Here is a 25,916-nt window from a genome sequence, read left to right as displayed (position 1 = left end):
TAAACCCCCTCCCAGTGCCCCCAAACCCCCCTCCCAGTGCCCCCAAACCCCCTCCCAGTGCCCCCAAACCCCCTCCCAGTCCCTCCCAGCGCCCTCCCCCGACCTGGAGAAGCTCTTGCCGCAGTGGCTGCAGCTGTAGGGCTTGTGCACGGCGCCCGTCGTGGGAGCGGACGTGGTAGCCCATGCGGTCCTTGCGCTTGAAGCGCTGCTGGCACACGGGGCAGGCGAAGGGCTTCTCGTCGAGTGCGACAGCTTGTGGCGCTTCAGGTGGTACACGTCCCTGAAGCCCTTCCCGCACATCTCACACGAGTGGCTCTTCCTCACCCTCTTGCCAGTGCTCCCAGTTGCCTCACTGGGCTCGGCTCCCAGCTGGGACACGCTCAGCAGGCTGATGGGCACCATGGTGGGCATCTTGATGGAGGCCTGGGAGGGGCGTGGGGGGCGCGGGGAGGAGGAGGAGGAGGAGGAAGGGCCGTGGGTGGCCTCGTGCGCCGCCAGGTTGTAGCCGTTCTTGAGCTCCTTGGAGCACAGGGAGCAGATGTAGGGCCCTTTGCTCTTGGATTTGCGGGGAGGGGGCTGGGGGGGGGCGGGGGGGGTGGGGGCAGGGGGGGGAGGGGCGTTTGGGCCACGGGGGGGGGTTTGAGGGCGGCGGCGTCCACGGTGGCCACGGGGAGGGGAGGGGGGGGAGGGTCGGGAGGGGGAGGGGCGAGGACGGGCAGGAGGTCGACTTGGAGGGGGGAGGGGGGAGGGGGAGGGGGGGGAGGGGCGGCGGCGGCCTGTGGGGAGAAGAGGGGGGGCACCAGTGAGACCAGTGTGGCACCAGTCACCCCAGTGTGGGCCACCAGTCACCCCAGTATGCCCAGTGTGGCCACCAGTCACCCCAGTGTCAGCATCGTCCCAGTATCACCAGTACGGCCACCAGTCACCCAGTGTGGCCAGTGTGGCCACCAGTCACCCCAGTGTCAGCATTGTCCCAGTATCACCAGTATGGCCACCAGTCACCCCAGTATGGCCACCAGTCACCCCAGTATGCCAGTGTGCCACCAGTCACCCCAGTGTCAGCATCGTCCCAGTATCACCAGTACGGCCACCAGTCACCCCAGTGTGGCCAGTGTGGCCACCAGTCACCCCAGTGTCAGCATTGTCCCAGTATCACCAGTATGGCCACCAGTCACCCCAGTGTGGCCACTATGGCCACCAGTGACCCCAGTGTCAGCATCGTCCCAGTATCACCAGTACAGCCACCAGCCACCCCAGTGTGGGCCACTATGGCCACCAGTGACCCCAGTGTCAGCATCGTCCCAGTATCACCAGTACGGCCACCAGTCACCCCAGTGTGGCCACCAGTCACCCCAGTGTCAGCATCGTCCCAGTATCACCAGTACGGCCACCAGTCACCCCAGTATGGCCACCAGTCATCCAGTGTGGCCAGTGTGGCCACCAGTCATCCCAGTATTGCCACCAGTGAGCCCAGTGTCAGCATCGTCCCAGTATCACCAGTACAGCCACCAGTCATCCCAGTGTGGCCAGTGTGGCTACGTGTCACTCCAGTGTCAGCATCGTCCCAGTATCACCAGTATGGCCACCAGTCACCCCAGTATCAGCATCGTCCAGTATCACCAGTATGGACACCAGTGAGCCCAGTATGGCCACCAGTCACCCCAGTATCAGCATCATCCAGTATCACCAGTATGGACACCAGTAACCCCAGTACAGCCACCAGTGACCCCAGTGTGGTCACCAGTGACCCCAGTATCAGCATCGTCCCAGTATCACCAGTACGGCCACCAGTCACCCCAGTGTGGCCACCAGTGACCCCAGTGTCAGCATCGTCCCAGTATCACCAGTATGGCCACCAGTCACCCCAGTGTGGCCACCAGTGACCCCAGTGTCAGCATCGTCCCAGTATCACCAGTATGGCCACCAGTCACCCCAGTGTGGCCACCAGTCACCCCAGGGTCAGCATCGTCCCAGTATCACCAGTATGGCCACCAGTCACCCCAGTGTGGCCACCAGTCACCCCAGTGTCAGCATCGTCCCAGTATCACCAGTATGGCCACCAGCCACCCCAGTATCAGCATCGTCCCAGTATCACCAGTATGGCCACCAGTCACCCCAGTGTGGCCACCAGTCACCCCAGTGTCAGCATCGTCCCAGTATCACCAGTACGGCCACCAGTCACCCCAGTGTGGCCACCAGTGACTCCAGTGTCAGCATCGTCCCAGTATCACCAGTACGGCCACCAGTCATCCCAGTGTGGCCACCAGTCACCCCAGTGTCAGCATCGTCCCAGTATCACCAGTATGGCCACCAGTGATACCAGTATGGCCACCAGTCACCCCAGTGTCAGCATCGTCCCAGTATCACCAGTATGGCCACCAGTCACCCCAGTGTGGCCACCAGTGACTCCAGTGTCAGCACCATCCCAGTATCACCAGTACGGCCACCAGTCACCCCAGTGTGGCCACCAGTCACCCCAGTGTCAGCATCGTCCCAGTATCACCAGTATGGCCACCAGTCACCCCAGTGTGGCCACCAGTCACCCCAGTGTCAGCATCGTCCAGTATCACCAGTATGGCCACCAGTCACCCCAGTGTGGCCACCAGTGACCCCAGTGTCAGCATCGTCCCAGTATCACCAGTATGGCCACCAGTCACCCCAGTGTGGCCACCAGTGACCCCAGTGTCAGCATCGTCCAGTATCACCAGTATGGCCACCAGTCACCCCAGTGTGGCCACCAGTCACCCCAGTGTCAGCATCGTCCCAGTATCACCAGTATGGCCACCAGTCACCCCAGTGTGGCCACCAGTCACCCCAGTGTCAGCATCGTCCCAGTATCACCAGTATGGCCACCAGTCACCCCAGTGTGGCCACCAGTGACCCAGTGTCAGCATCGTCCCAGTATCACCAGTACGGCCACCAGTCACCCCAGTGTGGCCACCAGTCACCCCAGTGTCAGCATCGTCCCAGTATCACCAGTACGGCCACCAGTCACCCCAGTGTGGCCACCAGTGACTCCAGTGTCAGCATCGTCCCAGTATCACCAGTACGGCCACCAGTCATCCCAGTGTGGCCACCAGTCACCCCAGTGTCAGCATCGTCCCAGTATCACCAGTATGGCCACCAGTGATACCAGTATGGCCACCAGTCACCCCAGTGTCAGCATCGTCCCAGTATCACCAGTATGGCCACCAGTCACCCCAGTGTGGCCACCAGTGACTCCAGTGTCAGCACCATCCCAGTATCACCAGTACGGCCACCAGTCACCCCAGTGTGGCCACCAGTCACCCCAGTGTCAGCATCATCCCAGTATCACCAGTATGGACACCAGTCATCCCAGTATGGCCACAGTCACCCCAGTGTCAGCATCATCCCAGTACCACCAGTATGGCCACCAGTGACCCCAGTGTCAGCATCGTCCCACTATCACCAGTACAGCCACCAGTGACCCCAGTGTGGCCACCAGTCACCCCAGTATCAACATCATCCCAGTATCACCAGTATGGCCACTAGTAGCCCCAGTATGGCCACCGGTGAACCCAGTGTCAGCATCGTCCCAGTATCACCAGTATGGCCACCAGTGACCCCAGTGTGGCCACCAGTCACCCAGTGTCAGCATCGTCCCAGTATCACCAGTATGGCCACCAGCCACCCCAGTATCAGCATCGTCCCAGTATCACCAGTATGGCCACCAGCCACCCCAGTGTGGCCACCAGTCACCCCAGTATGGCCACTGTGGACACCAGTGACCCCAGTATCAGCATCATCCCAGTATCACCAGTATGGCCACCAGTCACCCCAGTGTGGCCACCAGTGATCCCAGTATCAGCATCGTCCCAGTATCACCAGTACAGCCACCAGTCATCCCAGTGTGGCCACCAGTCACACCAGTGTCAGCATCGTCCCCAGTATCACCAGTATGGCCACCAGTCACCCCAGTATGGCCACCAGTCACCCCAGTGTCAGCATCGTCCCAGTATCACCAGTATGGCCACCAGCCACCCCAGTGTGGCCACCAGTCACCCAGTATCAGCATCGTCCCAGTATCACCAGTATGGCCACCAGCCACCCCAGTATGGCCACCAGCCACCCCAGTGTCAGCATCATCCCAGTATCACCAGTATGGCCACCAGCCACCCCAGTATCAGCATCGTCCCAGTATCACCAGTATGGCCAACCAGCCACCCCAGTGTGGCCACAGTCACCCCAGTATGGCCACTGTGGACACCAGTGACCCCAGTATCAGCATCATCCCAGTATCACCAGTATGGCCACCAGTCACCCCAGTGTGGCCACCAGTGATCCCAGTATCAGCATCGTCCCAGTATCACCAGTACAGCCACCAGTCATCCCAGTGTGGCCACCAGTCACACCAGTGTCAGCATCGTCCCAGTATCACCAGTATGGCCACCAGTCACCCCAGTATGGCCACCAGTCACCCCAGTGTCAGCATCGTCCCAGTATCACCAGTATGGCCACCAGCCACCCCAGTGTGGCCACCAGTCACCCCAGTATCAGCATCGTCCCAGTATCACCAGTATGGCCACCAGCCACCCCAGTATGGCCACCAGCCACCCCAGTGTCAGCATCATCCCAGTATCACCAGTATGGCCACCAGCCACCCCAGTATCAGCATCGTCCCAGTATCACCAGTATGGCCACCAGCCACCCCAGTGTGGCCACCAGTCACCCCAGTATGGCCACCAGCCACCCCAGTATCAGCATCGTCCCAGTATCACCAGTATGGCCACCAGCCACCCCAGTGTGGCCACCAGTCACCCCAGTATGGCCACTGTGGACACCAGTGACCCCAGTATCAGCATCATCCCAGTATCACCAGTATGGCCACCAGTCACCCCAGTGTGGCCACCAGTCACCCCAGTGTCAGCATCGTCCCAGTATCACCAGTACGGCCACCAGTCATCCCAGTCTGTCCACTATGGCCACCAGTCACCCCAGTGTCAGCATCGTCCCAGTATCACCAGTATGGCCACCAGTGAACCCAGTATCAGCATCGTCCCAGTACCACCAGTATGGACACCAGTGAACCCAGTATCAGCATCATCCCAGTACCACCAGTATGGACACCAGTGAGCCCAGTGTGGCCACCAGTCACCCCAGTATGGCCACTGTGGACACCAGTGACCCCAGTATCACCATCGTCCCAGTATCACCAGTATGGCCAGCAGCATCCCCAGTACATCCCCCAGTCACCCCAGTATCCCCAGTACATCCCCCAGTCACCCCAGTATGTCCCCCACCGACTCCAGTACGCCCCCTAGTCACACCAGTATCCCCAGTATGACCACCAGCAGCCCCAGTATGTCCCCCAGTCACCCCAGTACGACCACCAGTCACCCCAGTATGACCACCAGCATCCCCAGTATCACCCCAGTATCCCCAGTATGACCACCAGCATCCCCAGTATGTCCCCCAGTCACCCCAGTACGCCCCCAGTCCCCCCAGTATCCCCAGTATCACCATCAGCATCCCCAGTATGCCCCCCATTATCCTCAGTACGGCCACCAGTCACCCCCAGTATCCCCAGTATGACCACCAGTAACCCCAGTATGTCCCCCAGTCACCCCAGTACGTCCCCCAGTCACCCCAGTATCCCCAGTATGGCCACCAGCATCCCCAGTATGTCCCCCAGTCACCCCAGTATGTCCCCCAGTGACCCCAGTACATTCCCCAGTCACCCCAGTATGTCCCCCAGTGACCCCAGTATCCCCAGTACGTCCCCCAGTCACACCAGTATGACCACCACCAGCCCCAGTACGACCACCAGCATCCCCAGTACGTCCCCCAGTCACCCCAGTACGACCACCAGTATCCCCAGTATGACCACCAGCATCCCCAGTATCACCCCAGTATCCCCAGTATGACCACCAGCATCCCCAGTATCACCCCAGTCACCCCAGTACGATCACCAGCATCCCCAGTACGTCCCCCAGTCCCCCCAGTATCCCCAGTATCACCACCAGCATCCCCAGTACGCCCCCCATTATCCCCAGTACGGCCCCCAGTCACACCAGTACGGCCACCAGCATCCCCAGTATGACCACCACCCACCCCAGTACGCCCCCCAGTCCCCCCAGTATCCCCAGTACGCCCCCCAGTCACACCAGTATGGCCACCAGCAGCCCCAGTACGACCCCCACCGACCCCAGTACGCCCCCCAGTCCCCCCAGTATCACCCCAGTCCCCCCCCAGTCCCTCCCCGCGCCGTCACCTGGAAGATGAAGCTGCTCCAGTTCGCGGGGTCCATCGCGATGGCGCCACTATCGCGACAGCCGCTGTCGTGGGGGGGGGGGGGGGAGGGGGGAGGGGGGGGTGTGTGTGCGAGCGCGCGCCAGGAGCTGCCCCCACCCCCCAAAACCGACCCCCCCCGGCCCCCCCCCCCCAAAAACACCCCCCCGGCCCCTCCCCCACCCGCGCGCCGCCCCTCCCCCCGCCCAGCGACGGCGCGCGAGCAAAGATGGCGGCCGCCCCCCCTCAGCTTCCGCCTTCTTCCTCCTCGAGCGACGCCGCCATTGGCCGCCGCGCGTCACGTGATGGGGAGAGGGGAGGAAGCCACGCCCAGACGCGCGGGCTCGGTGTCAATGGAGCGGCAGCGCGCATGCGCGGGGCGGGGCCGGCACCGGGGCGGCGCGGGGAGACGGCTGCTGATTGGTGGAGAGGGAGGAGGCGGTCGGTGATTGGTGGAGAAGGGGGTGGAGGCTGCTGATTGGTGGAGAGGGAGGAGGCGGTCGGTGATTGGTGGAGAGGGGAAGGGAGGCTGCTGATTGGTGGAGAGGGGACGGGAAGCTGGTGATTGGTGGAGAGAGAGGAGGTCGGTGATTGGTGGAGAGGGGACGGGAAGCTGGTGATTGGTGGAGAGAGAGGAGGTCGGTGATTGGTGGAGAAAGGGGAGGCGGCTGGTGATTGGTGGAGAGGGGAGAGGATGGTGATTGGTGGAGAGGGAGGAGGAGGTCAGTGATTGGTGGAGAAGGGGGTGGAGGCTGCTGATTGGTGGAGAGGGAAGGGAAGGGAAGGGAAGGGAAGGGAAGGGAAGGGAAGGGAAGGGAAGGGAAGGGAAGGGAAGGGAAGGGAAGGGAAGGGAAGGGAAGGGAAGGGAAGGGAAGGCGCCCTCTGATTGGTGGAGAGGGAAGGGGCGGCACCTGCTGATTGGACGAGAGGAGGGAGGTGCCCTCTGATTGGTGGGAAGAAGGGAAGGCAAGGGGAGGCTCCCACTGATTGGACAAGAGGCGGGAAGGTCCAGCTGGTTGGTGGAGAGGGAAGGGACGGGGAGGCGCCCTCTGATTGGACGAGAGGAGGGAGGCTTCCGCTGATTGGTGGAGAGGGAAGGGGAGACTCCCACTGATTGGACGAGAGGTGGGAGGCGCAGCTGATTGGTGGAGAAGAGGGAGGCGCAGCTGATTGGTGGAGAGGGAAGGGACGGGAAGACTCCAGCTGATTGGACAAGAGGAGGGAGGCGTTGGCTGATTGGTGGAGAGAGAAGGCAAGCCGCCCTCTGATTGGACGAGAGGCGGGAGGCACCCGCTGATTGGTGGGAAGGGAAGGGATGGGGAGGCTCCAGCTGATTGGACGAGAGGCGGGAGCCGCCCGCTGATTGGTGCAGAGGCACGGCACGCCGCCCGCTGATTGGTGGAGAGCGACGACACGCCGCCCGCTGATTGGACGCGACGCTGGAGGCGCCAAAGCCGCGTGTGCCGCCGTTTCCCGCCAAGCGGCGCCTGAGGGGAAGGAGACGCCGCCGCCATCTTTGTGGGGGGGTCGCGGTGGGAAAGCGGCGTCGGAGCAGAGACTCGGGGTGAGCGCGGCGGCTTTATTGGGGTGGGCGAGGGGCTGCGGGGGACGGCTGGGGCCGGGGAGGGGAGAGGGGTTGTAAAAGGGGGGAGGGGTCCCGAGGGGGAGGCGCTGAGGGGGGGTTTGGGGGGTCTGAGGGGAGTTTTAGGGCCCTCAGGGGGGGGTTTGGGGGGTCTGAGGGGGGTTGGGGTCCCTCAGGGCAATTTTAGGCTCCCTCAGGGCAGTTTGGGGTCTCTCAGGGCGGTTTTGGGTCTCTCAGTGTGGTTTTTGGGTCTCTCAGGGTGGTTTTGGGTCTCTCAGTGTGGTTTTTGGGTCTCTCAGGGTGGTTTTGGGTCTCTCAGGGTGGTTTCAGGCTCCCCCAGTGCGGTTTTGGGCTCCCCCAGGGTGGTTTTGGGGTCTCTCAGGGTGGTTTTTGGCTCTCTCAGGGCGGTTTTGGGTCTCTCAGGGCGGTTTTGGGTCTCTCAGGGTGGTTTTTGGGTCTCTCAGTGTGGTTTTTGGGTCTCTCAGGGTGGTTTTGGGTCTCTCAGGGCAGTTTTTGGGTCTCTCAGTGTGGTTTTTGGGTCTCTCAGGGCAGTTTTTGGGTCTCTCAGGGCGGTTTCAGGCTCCCCCAGTGTGGTTTTGGGCTCTCTCAGTGTGGTTTTTGGGTCTCTCAGTGTGGTTTTGGGCTCCCCCAGGGTGGTTTTGGGTCTCTCAGGGCGGTTTTGGGTCTCTCAGGGTGGTTTTTGGGTCTCTCAGGGCGATTTTGGGGTCTCTCAGGGTGGTTTTGGGTCTCTCAGTGTGGTTTTAGGCTCCCTGAGGGCAGTTTGGGGCCCCTCAGTGTGGTTTTTGGGTCTCTCAGGGCAGTTTTTGGGTCTCTCAGGGCAGTTTTTGGGTCTCTCAGGGTGGTTTTAGGGCCCCTCAGTGTGGTTTTGGGTCTCTCAGGGTGGTTTTGGGGTCTCTCAGGGCAGTTTTAGGCTCCCCCAGGGTGGTTTTGGGCTCTCTCAGTGTGGTTTAGGCTCCCCCAGGGTGGTTTCAGGCTCCCCCAGGGTGGTTTTTGGGTCTCTCAGGGCAGTTTTTGGGTCTCTCAGGGTGGTTTTGGGTCTCTCAGTGTGGTTTTGGGTCTCTCAGGGCAGTTTTTGGGTCTCTCAGGGTGGTTTCAGGCTCCCCCAGGGCGGTTTTGGGCTCTCTCAGTGTGGTTTTGGGTCTCTCAGGGCGGTTTTGGGTCTCTCAGTGTGGTTTTGGGGTCTCTCAGGGCAGTTTTGGGTCTCTCAGGGCAGTTTTAGGCTCCCCCAGGGCGGTTTTGGGGTCTCTCAGTGTGGTTTTGGGGTCTCTCAGTGTGGTTTTGGGGTCTCTCAGGGCAGTTTTGGGGTCTCTCAGGGTGGTTTTTGGGTCTCTCAGGGTGGTTTTTGGGTCTCTCAGGGTGGTTTTGGGTCTCTCAGGGTGGTTTTTGGGTCTCTCAGTGTGGTTTTTGGGTCTCTCAGGGCAGTTTTGGGTCTCTCAGGGTGGTTTTGGGTCTCTCAGGGTGGTTTTGGGTCTCTCAGTGTGGTTTTTGGGTCTCTCAGTGTGGTTTTGGGCTCCCCCAGGGTGGTTTTGGGTCTCTCAGGGCGGTTTTGGGTCTCTCAGGGCGGTTTTTGGGTCTCTCAGGGCGGTTTTGGGGTCTCTCAGGGTGGTTTTGGGTCTCTCAGTGTGGTTTTAGGCTCCCTGAGGGCAGTTTGGGGCCCCTCAGTGTGGTTTTGGGTCTCTAAGGGGCAGTTTTTGGGTCTCTCAGGGCAGTTTTTGGGTCTCTCAGGGTGGTTTTAGGCTCCCCCAGGGTGGTTTTGGGCTCTCTCAGTGTGGTTTTTGGGTCTCTCAGGGTGGTTTTAGGCTCCCCCAGGGTGGTTTTTGGGTCTCTCAGGGCAGTTTTTGGCTCTCTCAGTGTGGTTTTGGGTCTCCCAGGCCGCGTCGAGGCTGCCCGGGCTGTGCTCAGGCCCAGGGCGTGAGGCGGCGCCGCAGCTCCCCGGCCAGCAGCCGCCTCTCCCGGGCTCCGTCCCGCAGCAGCCGCCGGTTCTCCCGCGCGCGCCGCGCCAGGTACGGCAGCACCGCCCCGGCCGGGCCCCAGGGCACCGACTTGTACACGGCGTAGCCGGCTGAGCCTGGCCACGGTGGCACGCTCAGCACCCCAAAATACCCTGAGAGCACCCCAAACATCCACACTGCACCCCAGGGCACCGACTTGTACACGGCGTAGCCGGCCGAGCCTGGCCACGGTGGCACGCTCAGCACCCCAAACACCCACACAGCACCCCAAAAAACCCTGAGAGCACCCCAGAGCCCCCTGAGAGCACCCCAAAATACCCACACTGCACCCCAAAATAGCCACAGAGCACCCCAGGGCACCGACTTGTACACGGCGTAACCGGCCGAGCCTGGCCACGGTGGCACGCTCAGCACCCCAAACACCCACACAGCACCCCAAAATACCCACCCAGCACCCCAAATACCCACCCAGCACCCCAAAATACCCACACAGCACCCCAAAATACCCACACAGCACCCCAGACACCCACCCAGCACCCCAAAATACCCTGAGAGCACCCCAAAATACCCACCCAGCACCCCAGACACCCACACTGCACCCCAAACACCCACACAGCACCCCAAAATACCCACCCAGCACCCCAAATACCCACCCAGCACCCCAAAATACCCTGAGAGCACCCCAAAATACCCACCCAGCACCCCAGACACCCACACTGCACCCCAAAATACCCACCCAGCACCCCAAAATACCCACCCAGCACCCCAGACACCCACACAGCACCCCAAAATACCCACACAGCACCCCAAAATACCCACACAGCACCCCAGGGCACCGACTTGTACACGGTGTAACCGGCTGAGCCTGGCCACGGTGGCACGCTCAGCACCCCAAAACACCCACCCAGCACCCCAAAACACCCTGAGAGCACCCCAAACATCCACACTGCACCCCAAATACCCACACAGCACCCCAAATACCCACCCAGCACCCCAAAATACCCACCCAGCACCCCAGACACCCACACTGCACCCCAAAATACCCACCCAGCACCCCAAATACCCACACTGCACCCCAAAATACCCTGAGAGCACCCCAAAATACCCTGAGAGCACCCCAAAATACCCACCCAGCACCCCAGACACCCACCCAGCACCCCAAAATACCCTGAGAGCACCCCAAAATACCCACCCAGCACCCCAGACACCCACCCAGCACCCCAAATACCCACCCAGCACCCCAAAATACCCACACAGCACCCCAAATACCCACCCAGCACCCCAAAATACCCACCCAGCACCCCAAATACCCAAACAGCACCCCAAAATACCCTGAGAGCACCCCTGAACCCCCCCAAATCCCCTTCAAGACCCCCCCAACTCCTCCAACGCCCCCAAATTCCCCCAAATCCCCTTCAAGACCCCCCCAACCCCTCCAATCCCCCCCAAATCCCCTCCAACCCCCCCCAAATCCCCCCAAATCCCCTCCAAGACCCCCCCAACTCCTCCAAACCCCCCCCAAATCCCCTCCAGCCCCCTCCCCAACCCCCCCAAATCCAGGGGACCCCCCCCCTTACCCAGGGCCAGCGAGACGTGGTCGCACATCCCCAGCAGCTGCCCGAAGCTCACGGCGCCGCCGCCGCGCTCGATGCCCAGCTCCTCCATCCTACCCCGGCACAGAGGTTTTTGGGGGGGGGTCCCTGAGGTTTTGGGGGGGTCCCAGAGGGAAAAGGGGGGGCCCCACACACCTCCTGGCGGCGTAGAGCACCGAGGCCTCGTTGTGGGTGGCCACCATGAGGCGGAAGCGCTGCGGGCGGCGGGCGACCAGCGGCAGGACCGTGTCCAGGCACTGGTGGTAGCTGGGGGGGATTGGGGGGGACACGGGGAGACCCCCAGGGAGGGGCTTAATGAGGGGAGGGGCTTGGCTTGGGGCTTAATTAGGGGAGGGGTTTGATTGGGGAGGGGCTTAATTGGGGAGGGGGTGGGTGGGAGGGGGCTTGGGCTCAGTTGAACTGGTTTTGACCCAGTTTGGGGGGGGCAGAGTAGGGGAGGGGCTTAATTGGGGGGGTTTGATTAGGGGGAGGGGCTTAAAGAGGGGAGGGGCTTGGCTTGGGGTTTAATTAGTGGAGGGGTTTGATTGGGGAGGAGCTTAATTGGGGGAGGAGATAGGTGGGAGGTTAATTAGAGGAGGGGGTGGGTGGGAGGGGGCTTGGGCTCAGTTGAACTGGTTTTGACCCAGTTTGGGGGGTGTTTAGAGTAGGGGAGGGGCTTAATTGGGGAGGGGCTTAATGAGGAGGAGGGGCTTAATTAGGGGAAGAGCTTAATTGGGTAGTGGGAGCTGCTAATGGAAGTGGGCGGGGCCAAAGGGCGGTGGGCGGGGCTAAATGGGAGTGGGCGGAGCTAAAGGGCGGTGGGCGGAGCTAAATGGGAGTGGGCGGAGCTAAATGGGAGTGGGCGGAGCTAAAGGGCGGTGGGCGGAGCTAAATGGGAGCGGGCGGAGCTAAGGGGCGGTGGGCGGAGCTAAATGGGAGTGGGCGGAGCTAAAGGGCGGCGGGCGGGGCTAAATGGGAGCGGGCGGGGCTAAAGGGCGGTGGGCGGAGCTAAATGGGAGCGGGCGGAGCTAAGGGGCGGTGGGCGGAGCTAAATGGGAGTGGGCGGAGCTAAATGGGAGTGGGCGGAGCTAAAGGGCGGTGGGCGGAGCTAAATGGGAGTGGGCGGAGCTAAATGGGAGTGGGCGGAGCTAAATGGGAGTGGGCGGAGCTAAAGGGCGGTGGGCGGAGCTAAATGGGAGTGGGCGGAGCTAAATGGGAGTGGGCGGAGCTAAATGGGAGTGGGCGGAGCTAAATGGGAGTGGGCGGAGCTAAATGGGAGTGGGCGGAGCTAAATGGGAGTGGGCGGAGCTAAAGGGCGGTGGGCGGAGCTAAATGGGAGTGGGCGGAGCTAAAGGGCGGTGGGCGGAGCTAAAGGGCGGTGGGCGGAGCTAAGGGGCGGTGGGCGGGGCTAAAGGACAACGAACGTGTCTAATGGACAGTGGGCGGGGCTAAATATAAGTGGGCGGGGCTGGAGGTCATAGGCCGGCTATAATGACCAGTGGGCGGGGCTTGTGACCAGTGGGCGTGGCTATATGCAAATGGGCGGGGCTGAAGGACAACGGTCGGGTATAGTGACCGGTGGGGGGGGGGGGGGGGGCTAATGGACAGTGGGCGGGGCTTGTGACCGTGGGCGGGGGCTAAAGAACAACGACCGTGTGTAACGGATAGTGGGCGGGGCTAAATGTAAATGGGCGGGGCTAAAGGCCAACGACCGGTTATAACGACCAGTGGGTGGGGCTAATGGAAGTGGGCGGGGCTAAATGTAAATGGGCGGGGCTGAAGGACAACGACCAGTTATAACGACCAGTGGGCGTGGGTAATGGATAGTGGGCGGGGCTAAACGTGGAAGTGGGCGTGGCTTGCGATCAGTGGGCGTGGCTTGTGACCGTGGGCGGGGCTAAGTGTAAATGGGCGGGGCTAAAGGACAACGACCGGCTATAACGACCGGTGGGCGGGGCTAGGGGACAGTGGGCGGGGCTTGCGGCGGTGGGCGGGGCTAAAGGACAACGAACGTGTCTAATGGCCAGTGGGCGGGGCTAAATGTAAGTGGGCGGGGCTGGAAGACATAGACCGGTTATAACGACCAGTGGGCGTGGGTAATGGATAGTGGGCGGGGCTAAACGTGGAAGTGGGCGTGGCTTGTGGCGGTGGGCGGGGCTAAATGTAAATGGTCGAGGGTGAAGGTCAACGACCGGTCATAACGACCAGTGGGCGGGGCTAATGGATGTGGGCGTGGCTTGTGACAGTGGGCGGGGCTTGCGGCGGTGGGCGGGGCGAAATGCAAGTGGGCGGGGCTGAAGGACATCGACCGGCTATAACGACCGGTGGGCGGGGCTAAATGTAAGTGGGCGGGGCTGAAGGCCAACGACCGCTTATAACGACCAGTGGGCGGGGCTTGCGGCGGTGGGCGGGGCTTTGGCGGCGGGCGGGGCTCGGACCTGCGGTCGGTGGCGGCCCGGTCGGGCTGCAGCGGGTCGGGGGCTCCGCTCTGCTCCGCCCGCAGCCGCTCCCGCTCCAGGTACGCGCCGCGCACCAGCTTGGCCCCGAAGCACAGCCCGCGGCGCGCCGCCAGCTCCGCCTCCTCCTGCAGCCGCCCCGGCCCGTCCTGCAGCGACACCCTGACACTGCACTGCACCCACTGCACCCCACTGCACCCCACTGCACCCCACTGCACCCACACACAGCCCACACACACCCACACACAGCCCGCGGCGCGCCGCCAGCTCCGCCTCCTCCTGCAGCCGCTGCCGCCCGTCCTGCAGCGCCAGGGGCACCCTGACACCCCTGCACAGCACCCACTGCACCCCACTGCACCCCACTGCACCCCACTGCACCCACACACAGCCCACAGCACCCACACACAGCCCGCGGCGCGCCGCCAGCTCCGCCTCCTCCTGCAGCCGCTGCCGCCCGTCCTGCAGCGCCAGCGGCACCCTGACACCCCTGCACAGCACCCACTGCACCCCACTGCACCCACACACAGCCCACAGCACCCCACTGCACCCCACTGCACCCCACTGCACCCCACTGCACCCACACACAGCCCACAGCACCCCACTGCACCCCACTGCACCCCACAGCACCCCACTGCACCCCACAGCACCCACACACAGCCCGCGGCGCGCCGCCAGCTCCGCCTCCTCCTGCAGCCGCTGCCGCCCGTCCTGCAGCGCCAGGGGCACCCTGACACCCCTGCACAGCACCCACTGCACCCCACTGCACCCCACTGCACCCCACTGCACCCCACTGCACCCACACACAGCACCCACACACAGCCCACTGCACCCACACACAGCCCGCGGCGCGCCGCCAGCTCCGCCTCCTCCTGCAGCCGCTGCCGCCCGTCCTGCAGCGACACCGGCACCCTGACACCCCTGCACAGCACCCACTGCACCCCACTGCACCCCACTGCACCCACACACAGCTCCCACCATGCCCCAGCACCCAGAGACCCCCACCCACAGCCCCCTAAACCCACCCACCAGCTCCAGCACCCACCCACAGCCCCAGCACCCAGAGACCCCCACCCACAGCCCCCTAAACCCACCCACAGCCCCTCCTGCACCCACCCACAGCCCCTCCTGCACCCACCCACAGCTCCAGCACCCACCCACAGCTCCCAGCACCCAGAGACCCCCACCCACAGCCCCTCCTGCACCCACCCACAGCTCCTGCACCCAGCCACAGCCCCCTAAACCCACCCACAGCCCCTCCTGCACCCACCCACAGCTCCAGCACCCACCCACAGCTCCCAGCACCCAGAGACCCCCACCCACAGCCGCTCCTGCACCCACCCACCAGCTCCAGCACCCAGAGACCCCCACCCACAGCCCCCTAAACCCACCCACCAGCTCCTGCACCCACCCAGAGCTCCCAGCACCCAGAGACCCCCACCCACAGCCCCCTAAACCCACCCACAGCCCCTCCTGCACCCACCCACAGCTCCAGCACCCCAAGACCCCCACCCACAGCCCCCTAAACCCACCCACAGCCCCTCCTGCACCCACCCACAGCCCCTCCTGCACCCACCCAGAGCTCCCAGCACCCAGAGACCCCCACCCACAGCCCCCTAAACCCACCCACAGCCCCTCCTGCACCCACCCAGAGCTCCAGCACCCCGAGACCCCCACCCACAGCCCCCTAAACCCACCCACAGCCCCTCCTGCACTCACCCACAGCTCCTGCACCCAGCCACAGCCCCCTAAACTCACCCACAGCCCCTCCTGCACTCACCCACAGCTCCTGCACCCACCCACCAGCTCCTGCACCCACCCACAGCTCCCACCGTGCCCCAGCACCCAGAGACCCCCACCCACAGCCCCTCCTGCACCCACCCACAGCTCCAGCACCCACCCACAGCCCCCTAAACCCACCCACAGCCCCTCCTGCACCCACCCACAGCTCCAGCACCCACCCACAGCTCCCACCGTGCCCCAGCACCCAGAGACCCCCACCCACAGCCCCCCTAAACCCACCCACAGCCCCTCCTGCACCCACCCACAGCTCCTGCACCCACCCACAGCTCCCAGCACCCAGAGACCCCCACCCACAGCCGCTCCTGCACCCACCCACCAGCTCCAGCACCCAGAGACCCCCACCCACAGCCCCCTAAACCCACCCACCAGCTCCTGCACCCACCCAGAGCTCCCAGCACCCAGAGACCCCCACCCACAGCCCCCTAAACCCACCCACAGCCCCTCCTGCACTCACCCACAGCTCCTGCACCCACCCACCAGCTCCTGCACCCACCCACAGCTCCCACCGTGCCCCAGCACCCAGAGACCCCCACCCACAGCCCCCTAAACCCACCCACAGCCCCTCCTGCACCCACCCACAGCCCCTCCTGCACCCACCCACCAGCTCCAGCACCCCGAGCCCCCCACCCACAGCCCCCTAAACCCACCCACAGCCCCTCCTGCACCCACCCAGAGCTCCCAGCACCCCGAGACCCCCACCCACAGCCCCCTAAACCCACCCACAGCCCCTCCTGCACCCACCCACAGCTCCCACCATGCCCCAGCACCCAGAGACCCCCACCCACAGCCCCCTAAACCCACCCACAGCCCCTCCTGCACCCACCCACAGCTCCCACCGTGCCCCAGCACCCAGAGACCCCCACCCACAGCCCCCTAAACCCACCCACAGCCCCTCCTGCACCCACCCAGAGCTCCCAGCACCCCGAGCCCCCCACCCACAGCCCCTCACCCTGAGGTAGGCCTGGTAGGTGTTCCAGACCCAGGCCCCGTGGCGGTTGTGGCGCCCGGCCAGCGCCGCGGTCGCCAGGCTCAGCGCCGGGTTCACCTCGGTGCCCTCAGCGTCCACCAGCACCCCGACACCCCTGGCCACGGCACTCTGGGGAGGAAGAGGAGGAGGAGGAGGAGGAGGAGCACTTTAACCCTTTCCTGCCCTTCTGTCCCCCCCCTTCCCCGGCCTCTCACCGAGGCCACTCGGTCCAAGCGCTGCAGCGACAGCGTGAGGTGTCGGTTCTGGGCTGGGCTCAGGAACGGGAAGGAGGCGGCCTGGGGAGGGGGAGAGGGGGTAAATGGGTAAGGGGAGGGGGTAAATGGGGCAGGGGAGGGGGTAAGTGGGGCAGGGGAGGGGGTAAGTGGGGCAGGGGAGGGGTTAAGTGAGAGAGGAAGGGGTTAAATGGGCCAGGGGAGGGGGTAAATGGGGCAGGGGAGGGGGTAAATGTGTCAGGGAGGGGGTAAATGGGGCAGGGAGGGGGTAAATGGGGCAGGGAAGGGGGTAAATGGGGCAGGGAAGGGGGTAAGTGGGAGAGGAAGGGGTTAAACGGGTCAGGGGAGGGGGTAAATGGGGCAGGGAGGGGGTAAATGGGGCAGGGAAGGGGGTAAGTGGGAGAGGAAGGGGTTAAACGGGTCAGGGGAGGGGGTAAATGGGGCAGGGGAGGGGGTAAATGGTTTTGGGCTGGGGTCAGGAAGGGGAAGGAGGCGGCCTGGGGAGGGGGGAGAGGGGTAAGTGGGGCAGGGGAGGGGTAAATAGGGCAGGGGGAGGGGGTAAGTGGGGCAGGGGAGGGGGTAAATAGGGCAGGGGAGGGGTAAATGGGGCAGAGGGAGGGGTAAATAGGGCAGGGGAGGGGTAAATGGGGCAGGGGAGGGGTAAATAGGGCAGGGGAGGGGGTAAGTGGGGCAGGGGAGGGGGTAAATGGGGCAGGGGAGGGGGTAAGTGAGAGAGGAAGGGGTTAAATGGGCCAGGGGAGGGGGTAAATGTGTCAGGGAGGGGGTAAATGGGGCAGGGAAGGGGGTAAATGGGTCAGGGGAGGGGGTAAGTGGGGCAGGGGAGGGGGTAAATGGGGCAGGGGAGGGGGTAAGTGAGAGAGGAAGGGGTAAATGGGCCAGGGGAGGGGGTAAATGTGTCAGGGAGGGGGTAAATGGGGCAGGGAAGGGGGTAAATGGGTCAGGAAGGGGGTAAATGGGCCAGGGGAGGGGGTAAGTGGGTCAGGAAGGGGTTAAATGGGTCAGGAAGGGGGTAAACTGGTCAGGGGAGGGGGTAAATGGGGCAGGGAAGGGGGTAAATGGGGCAGGGAAGGGGTTAAGTGGGTCAGGGAAGGAGTTAAATGGGGCAGGGAAGGGGGGTAAATGGGTAAGGGGAGGGGGGTAAATGGGGCAGGGAAGGGGGTAAATGGTTTTGGGCTGGGGTCAGGAAGGGGAAGGAGGCGGCCTGGGGAGGGGGGAGAGGGGTGAGTGGGGCAGGGGAGGGGTAAATAGGGCAGGGGAGGGGTAAATAGGGCAGGGGAGGGGTAAGTGGGGCAGGGGAGGGGTAAATGGGAGAGGAAGGGGTTAAGTGGGAGAGGAAGGGGTTAAATGGGTCAGGAAGGGGTTAAATTGGGGTGGAAGGGGGTAAATTTGGGGTGGAAGGGGGTAAACTGGTCAGGGGAGGGGGCTGGGGCTGATTTGGGGCAACTGAGGCTCATTTTGGGGTGATTTTGGCTCATTTTGGGGCGATTGTGGCTGATTTTGGGGGTGATTTTCACTCATTTTGGGGTGTTTTGGCTCGTTTTGGGACGATTTTGGCTCATTTGGGGGCAATTTTGGCCCATTTTGGGATGTTCTGGCTGATTTGGGGGTGATTGAGGCTCCTTTTTGGGGCAATTTTGGCTCGTTTTGGGGCGATTGAGGCTCATGGATGTTCTGACTCATTTTGGGGCGATTTTGGCTCCTTTTGGGGCAATTTTGGGGCTTATTTTGGGTGCAATTTTGGGACGATTTTGGCTCATCTTGGGGCGATTGTGGCTCATTTGGGGACATCCTGGCTCATCTTAGGGTGATTGTGGCTGATTTTGGGGTGATTGTGGCTCATTTTGGGATGTTCTGAGTCATTTTGGGGCAATTTGGCTCATTTTGGGGCGATTGTGGCTCATTTTGGGGCAATTATGGCTCATTTGGGGACATCCTGGCTCAGTTTGGGGCGATTGTGGCCGATTGGGGCGATTTTGGCTGATTTTGGGATGTTCTGACTCATTTTGGGGCAATTTTGGCTCATTTTGGGGCAATTGTGGCTCATTTTAGGGACGTTCTACCTGATCTTGGGGTGATTGTGGCCGATTTTGGGGCGATTGTGGCTCATTTTGGGGCCATTGAGACTCATTATGGGATGTTCTGGCTCATCTTGGGGTGATTCAGGCTCATTTTGGGGCAATTTTGGCTCATTTTGGGGCGATTATGGCCCATTTGGGGGCAATTGTGGCTGATTTTGGCTCATTTTGGGGCGATTTCGGCTCATTTTGGGGCCATTGAGACTCATTTTGGGATGTTCTGACTCATTTTGGGGCGATTGTGGCTCATTTTGGGATCTTCTGACTCATTTTGAGGCGATTTTGGCTCATTTTGAGGCGATTGTGGCTCATTTTGGGGCCATTGAGACTCATTATGGGATGTTCTGGCTCATCTTGGGGCGATTCAGGCTCATTTTGGGATCTTCTGACTCATTTTGGGGTGATTATGGCTCATTTGGGGACATCCTGGCTCATTTTGAGGCGATTGTGGCTCATTTTGGGGTGATTTTGGCTCATTTTGGGGTGATTGTGGCTCATTTTGGGGCCATTGAGACTCATTATGGGATGTTCTGGCTCATCTTGGGGCGATTCAGGCTCATTTTTGGGATCTTCTGACTCATTTTGGGGCGATTGTGGCTCATTTTGGGGTGATTGTGGCTCATTTTGGGATGTTCTGACTCATTTTGGGGCGATTGAGACTCATTATGGGATGTTCGGGACTCGTTTTGAGGCCATTTTGGCTCATTTTGGGGCGATTGTGGCTCATTTTGGGGCCATTGAGACTCATTTTGGGATGTTCTGACTCATTTTGGGGCGATTCAGGCTCATTTTGGGATGTTCTGACTCATTTTGGGGCAATTTTGGCTCATTTTGGGGCGATTGAGGCTCATTTTGGGATCTTCTGCCTCATTTTGGGGCGATTTCATCTCATTTCGAGCCAATTTTGGCTCATTTTGAGGCTCTCGCGGCTCATTTTGGCTCCTTTTGTGACGCTTTTGACCCATTTCCCGCGGCTTTTGGCCCATTTTGGGGGCCCCCCCGGGCCGTCACCTCTCCCCCCATCAGCGCCTCCAGCCGCGCCGCCGTCAGCTCGCTGCCGCCCTCCCGCAGCCGCCGCGACACCGACTCCTGCGGGGGGGGGGGGGGGTCACCTCCCACCCCCCCTCCTCATTTTGGGGGGAGGGGTCTCCCCCTCCCTCCCCCCCCCTCATTTTGGAGGGAGGGGTCTCCCCCTTGTCCCTCCCCCCTCCCCTTGGTTTTGGGGTGTCCCCACTCACGCAGAGCCGGGCGCTCATCAGCGCCGTCACCTTCAGCTGCATCAGCGGCTGCGACCCCCCCCCGGCCCTGAGACCCCCCCCAAATTAATGGGGGGTGTGGGGAGGGGGGGTGACCCCCCAAATCATCCCCCCAAACCCCCCCAATTTAACCCCTTCCATCCCCCCCTTCCCCTCCCTGCTGCCCCCCCCCTTAAGGAGATTGAGGAGGGGGCGACCCCAGCCCTCCCCCCCCCCATTTACCGCCCTGGGGGGTCACCCCCAGCCCCCTCCCCCCCCATTTACCCCCCTAAACCCCATTTACCCCCCCAACCCAATTTACCCCCCCCAAACCCCCCCATTTAACCCCTTCCATCCCCCCCTTCCCCTCCCTCCCTGACCCCCCATAATGAATTTGAGGAGGGGGCGACCCCAGCCCCTCCCCCCTCGCCCATTTACCCCCCTGGGGGGGTCACTCCCAGCCCCCTCCCCCCCCAATTTACCCCCCTAAACCCCATTTACCCCCCCAAACCCCATTAACCCCCCCAATTTAACCCCTTCCATCCCCCCTTCTCCTCCCCCCCACCCCCCCCGACCCCCCCCACCCCACATTAAGGGGATTTGGGGGGGAAGGGGCTGACCCCCAACACCCCCCCCCCCAAATTTAACCCCTGGGGGGGTCACCCCAAGCTCCCCCCACCCCATTTAACCCTTCCCTTACCCCTCCTCCTCCTCCCCAGCTGCTGCCAGCTCCACGGTCTCCAGCGCTGCTGCACAGTTGCCATCGAACCAAAGCTCCCTGGGACCCCCCCCCAAATTAACCCGGGGTGACCCCCCCAAAATCCCCCCCCCACAGCTCCCTGGGACCCCCCTCAAATTAACCCGGGGTGACCCCCCCAAAATCCCCCCCACAGCTCCGTGGGACCCCCCCCAAATTAACCCGGGGTGACCCCCCCAAAATCCCCCCACAGCTCCCTGGGAACCCCCCCCAAATTAACCGGGGGTGACCCCCCCCAAAATCCCCCAAAAGCTCCCTGGGACCCCCCCCAAATTAACCCGGGGGTGACCCCCCCCAAAATCACCCCGCAGCTCCCTGGGACCCCCCCCCCAAATTAACCCGGGGGGTGACCCCCCCAAAATCCCCCCCCCACAGCTCCCTGGGACCCCCCCCCAAATTAACCAGGGGTGACCCCCCCAAAATGCCCCCCACAGCTCCCTGGGACCCCCCCCAAATTAACCCGGGGTGACCCCCCCAAAATCCCCCCCCCACAGCTCCCTGGGACCACCCCCCAAATTAACCCGGGGTGACCCCCCCAAAATGCCCCCCAAGCAGCTCCCTGGGACCCCCCCAAATTAACCCGGGGTGACCCCCCCAAAATCTCCCCCCCACAGCTCCCTGGGACCCCCCCAAATTAACCCGGGGGTGACCCCCCCCAAAATGCCCCCAAGCAGCTCCCTGGGACCCCCCCTCCCTCCCCCTTTACCCCCCTGTACATTTAACCCCTTCCCCTCCCCACTTACCCCCCTGTATTTGCCCCCCACCACCCCCCTCCCCCTTTAACCCCCTGAGTGCCCCCACCCCCCTCCCCCTCCATTTACCCCCTTCCCCTCCCCACTTACCCCCCTGTACTTGCCCCCCACCACCCCCCTCCCCATTTAACCCCGAGTGCCCCCCACCCCCTCCCCCTCCATTTACCCCCTTCCCTCCCCCCTTACCCCCCATACTTGCCCCCCACCCCCTCCCTCCCTGTTTACCCCCTTCCCCTCCCCATTTACCCCTTCCCCTCCCCCCTTACCCCCATACTTGCCCCCCACCCCCTCCCCATCCATTTACCCCCTTCCCCTCCCCATTTACCCCCTTCCCCTCCCCCCTTACCCCCCATACTTGCCCCCCACCCACCCCCCACCCCGTCCCCCCTCTCCCTACCCGTCCTTGTCCTCCCCCTCCTCAGCCTGGTCCTCGCAGGGCAGGGCCAGCATGGGCCTGATGCCCCTGGCCCTCAGCCTCCTGCCCAGGGCTCCCACCTCCCTGGGGGTCTCACCCCCCACAAAGTGCCCGTAGAAGGTGGCTCTGAGCAGCCTCCCCCACAGCCACGTCCCCAGCAGCCTCCTGGACACCCTCAGCAGCTGCAGAGACCCCCCCCCAAAACAAGGGGGCGAAGGGTTGAGCCCCCAGCCCTTCCCCTGTGGCTACTGGAGGTGGGGAGGGGGCTGCTGGGGGTCTCACAGTGTCAGCGTGGTTGCTGAGAGGAGCCCAGGAGCAGAGGCTCAGCACCAGCAGCCCCCTGAGCAGCTCCAGAGCCCTCAGGTGCCTGAAGGCTGCCCCTGAGCCCACACCAGTGGCTACTGAGCCCAGGCTTGTGGCCACCTGGCTGCTGCTGGGCCTCATGGCCATGGGGGGTGGGCTCAAAGGTCGGGGGGGACTCTTAAACCACCCCCCACCCCCCTCTGCCAGGGCTGGGTCACTCATTAACTCATTAACTCACTCACTCATTAACCACTGACCAGGGGGTTGGTGCTTTCAGGGCTTTTATTGGCCAGGGGGCTACTGGGAAGGGGGGGGGGGGGGTTAAAGGGGGGGAAATTGGGCTACCATGGGGTGAGGTTGGGCTGCTGTGGGGGGTGGGCAACCATGGACCCAACTGGGCCACCACGGACCCAACTGGGCCACCATGGACCCAACTGGGCCACCATAGAGTCAAGTTGGGCCACTATGAGGTCAAGTTGGGCCACCATGGACCCAACTGGACCCCCAAAGACCCACCCAAACCACCCCAGAACCACTTTGGGCCACCATGGACCCAACTGGGCAACCATGAGACCCAAATGGGCCACTATGGACCCAACTGGACACCCACAGACCCAACTGGACACCCACAGACCCAACTGGGCCACCATGGACCCAACTGGGCAACCACGGACCCAACTGGGCAACCATGGACCCAACTGGACCCCCCCAAAGACCCAACTGGACCCCCATGGACCCAACTGGGCCACCACAGAGTCAAGTTGGGCCACCATGGACCCAACTGGACCCCCAAAGATCCACCCAAACCACCCCAGACCCACTTTGGGCCACCCCAGAGCCAAACTAGACCCCCATGGACCCAACTGGACCCCCACAGAGCCAAGTTGGGCCACCATGGGGTGAAGTTGGGCCACCATAGAGCCAAGCTGGACCCCCACAGACCCAACCAAACCCCTACAGACCCACCCAAAACCACCCCAGAACCACTTTGGGCCACCCCAGACCCACTTTGGGCCACCCCAGAGCCAAACTAGACCCCCATGGACCCAACTGGATCCCCAAAGTCCCAACTGGACACCCATAGAGCCAAGTTGGGCAACCATGGGGTCAAGTTGGGCCACCATAGAGCCAAGCTGGACCCCCATAGACCCAACTGGACCCCCATAGACCCAACTGGACACCCATAGACCCAACTGGACACCCATGGAGCCACCCAAACCACCCCAGAACCACTTTGAACCACCCCAGAACCACTTTGGGCCCCCCCCAGAGCCAAACTAGACCCCCATGGACCCAACTGGACCCCCCACAGAGCCAAGTTGGGCAACGATGGGGTCAAGTTGGGCCACCATGGATCCAACTGGAGCATCAAAGACCCACCCAAACCACCCCAGACCCACTTTGAACCACCCCAGAACCAGTTGGGGCCACCATAGAGCCAACTGGACCCCCATAGAGCCAAGTTGGGCAACCATGGGGTCAAGTTGGGCCACCATGGACCCAACTGGACTCCCCAAAGACCCAACTGGACACCCATGGACCCAACCAAACCCCCAAAGACCCACCCAAACCACCCCAGAACCACTTTGGGCCACCCCAGAGCCAAACTAGACCCCCATGGACCCAACTGGACCCCCATAGAGCCAAGTTGGGCAACCATGGGGTCAAGTTGGGCCACCATAGAGCCAAGCTGGACCCCCATAGACCCACCCAAACCACCCCAGACCCACTTGGGGCCACCCCAGAGCCAAACTAGACCCCCATGGACCCAACCAAACCCCCAAAGACCCACCCAAACCACCCCAGAACCACTTTGGGCCACCCCAGAGCCAAACTAGACCCCCATGGACCCAACTGGACCCCCACAGAGCCAAGTTGGGCAACCATGGGGTCAAGTTGGGCCACCATGGATCCAACTGGACTCCCCAAAGACCCAACTGGACCCCCATAGACCCAACCAAACCCCCAAAGACCCACCCAAACCACCCCAGAACCACTTTGGGCCACCCCAGAGCCAAACTAGACCCCCCAAGACCCAACTGGATCCCCAAAGACCCAACTGGACCCCCACAGAGCCAAGTTGGGCAACCATGGGGTCACGTTGGGCCACCATAGACCCAACTGGACACCCATGGACCCACCCAAACCACCCCCAGACCCACCCAAACCACCCCAGAAGCAGTTGGGGCCACCCCCAAGGCCGAGCCCATCCCCTGGGGCCGCTCAGTAGTTGGCGCCGCGCTCCTGCTGCCGGAAGCCGCCGCGTCGCAGGTAGCCACCGTCGCCCTTGCGGTAGCCATCCTTCTGCTCTGGGGGGGGAGACACACACAGGGTGAGGGGAGGGGGTTAAATGGGGAGGGGAAGGGGTTAAATGGAGTGGGGGGTGGTTGGGGGGCAACTGGAAGGGGTTAAAGGGGGAGGGGAAGGGGTTAAATGGAGGGGGAAGGGGGTGGGGGGCAAGTACAGGGGGGTAAGTGGGGAGGGGGGTGGTTGGGGAGCACCTGGAGGGGGTTAAAGGAGGAGGTGGGGTGGTGGGGGGCAACTAGAAGGGGTTAAATGGGGAGGGGGGTGGTGGGGGGTCACCCAGAAGGGGGTAAATGCAGGGGGAGGGGGGTGAGGGGCACTCAGAGGGAATTAAAGGGGGAGGGGAAGGGGTTAAATGGGGAGGGGGGGGTGGTGGGGGGGCAAGTACAGGGGGGTAAGTGGGGAAGGGGGGTGGTGGGGGGCAACTGGAAGGGGTTAAATGGGGAGGGGTGAGGTTGGGGGGCACCCAAAAGGGGTTAAATGGGGAGGGGGGTGGTTGAGGGGCAACTGGAAGGGGTTAAAGGGGGAGGGAGGGGAGTGGGGGGCAAGTACAGGGGGGTAAGTGGGGAGGGGAAGGGGTTAAATGGAGTGGGGGGGGCACCTAGAAGGGGTTAAATGGGGAGGGGGAGGTTGGGGGGCAAGTAGAAGGGATTAAAGGGGGAGGGGAAGGGGTTAAATGGAGGGGGAGGGGAGTTGGGGGCAAGTACAGGGGGGTAAGTGGGGAGGGGGGTGGTTGGGGGGCACCCAGGGGGGGTAACTGGGGAGGGGCAGGGTGGGGGAGGGGCAGGGGGTTAAAGGGGGAGGGAGGGGGGTGGGGGGCAAGTACAGGGGGGGTAAATGGGGAGGAGAAGGGGTTAAATGGGGAGGGAGGGGGAGGGAAGGGTGGTGGGGGAGCACCCAGGGGGGGTTAAATGGGGAGGGGGGTGGTTGGGGGGCACCCGGGGGGGGTAAGTGGGGAGGGGCAGGGTGGGGGGCAAGTACAGGGGGGGTAAGTGGGGAGGGGGAGGTTGGGGGGCACCCAGGGGGGGTAAATGGGGAGGAGAAGGGGTTAAATGGGGAGGGAGGGGGAGGGAGGGGGGTGGGGGAGCACCCGGGGGGGGGGTTAAATGGGGAGGGGCAGGGTGGGGGAGGGGCAGGGTGTAAGTGGGGAGTGCCAGGGGTGGGGGGGCACGTACAGGGGGGTAAGTGGGGAGGGGGAGGGA

General features: G+C 62.9%; 2 protein-coding genes across 2 annotated transcripts; both read right to left on the bottom strand.

Annotated features, from left to right (window-relative positions):
* Positions 1-103: 103 nt before the first annotated feature.
* LOC133629171 (myc-associated zinc finger protein-like) lies at positions 104-1,297 on the bottom strand (the record flags this gene model as incomplete). Its single annotated transcript, XM_062019832.1, is given in 4 exon segments — positions 104-156; positions 158-243; positions 246-776; positions 1,240-1,297. Coding segments are annotated over 4 exon segments (728 nt in total), but the record flags the coding sequence as incomplete, so codon positions are not given.
* Positions 1,298-9,750: 8,453 nt separating this feature from the next.
* PRODH2 (proline dehydrogenase 2) lies at positions 9,751-22,142 on the bottom strand. The gene is made up of 10 exons (XM_062019831.1): positions 22,090-22,142; positions 20,884-20,961; positions 20,187-20,253; positions 19,960-20,037; positions 16,835-16,915; positions 16,602-16,748; positions 13,835-14,001; positions 11,553-11,663; positions 11,382-11,470; positions 9,751-9,920 (listed from the first exon to the last, which is right to left on the bottom strand). Exons 1-10 carry the CDS (start codon positions 22,140-22,142, stop codon positions 9,751-9,753), a joined length of 1,041 nt encoding a protein of 346 aa, XP_061875815.1.
* Positions 22,143-25,916: the final 3,774 nt, after the last annotated feature.

This window comes from Colius striatus, unplaced genomic scaffold (genome assembly GCF_028858725.1).
Source record: "Colius striatus isolate bColStr4 unplaced genomic scaffold, bColStr4.1.hap1 scaffold_206, whole genome shotgun sequence".
In the NCBI taxonomy this organism is placed as follows: Eukaryota; Metazoa; Chordata; class Aves; order Coliiformes; family Coliidae; genus Colius; species Colius striatus.
Note: the sequence above shows the minus strand (reverse complement) of the source record. Positions and strands in the feature narration are given on the sequence as shown.

Excerpts from the sequence above, each read along its gene's own strand:
- PRODH2 (XM_062019831.1), bottom strand. The coding sequence starts at position 22,142 with ATGCTGGCCCTGCCCTGCGAGGACCAGGCTGAGGAGGGGGAGGACAAG. Across the intron at positions 16,749-16,834 it reads GCTTGGACCGAGTGGCCTCG|AGTGCCGTGGCCAGGGGTGT; the intron begins GTGAGAGGCCGG and ends CTTCCTCCCCAG. Across the intron at positions 11,664-13,834 it reads CGGGCCGCCACCGACCGCAG|CTACCACCAGTGCCTGGACA; the intron begins GTCCGAGCCCCG and ends AATCCCCCCCAG.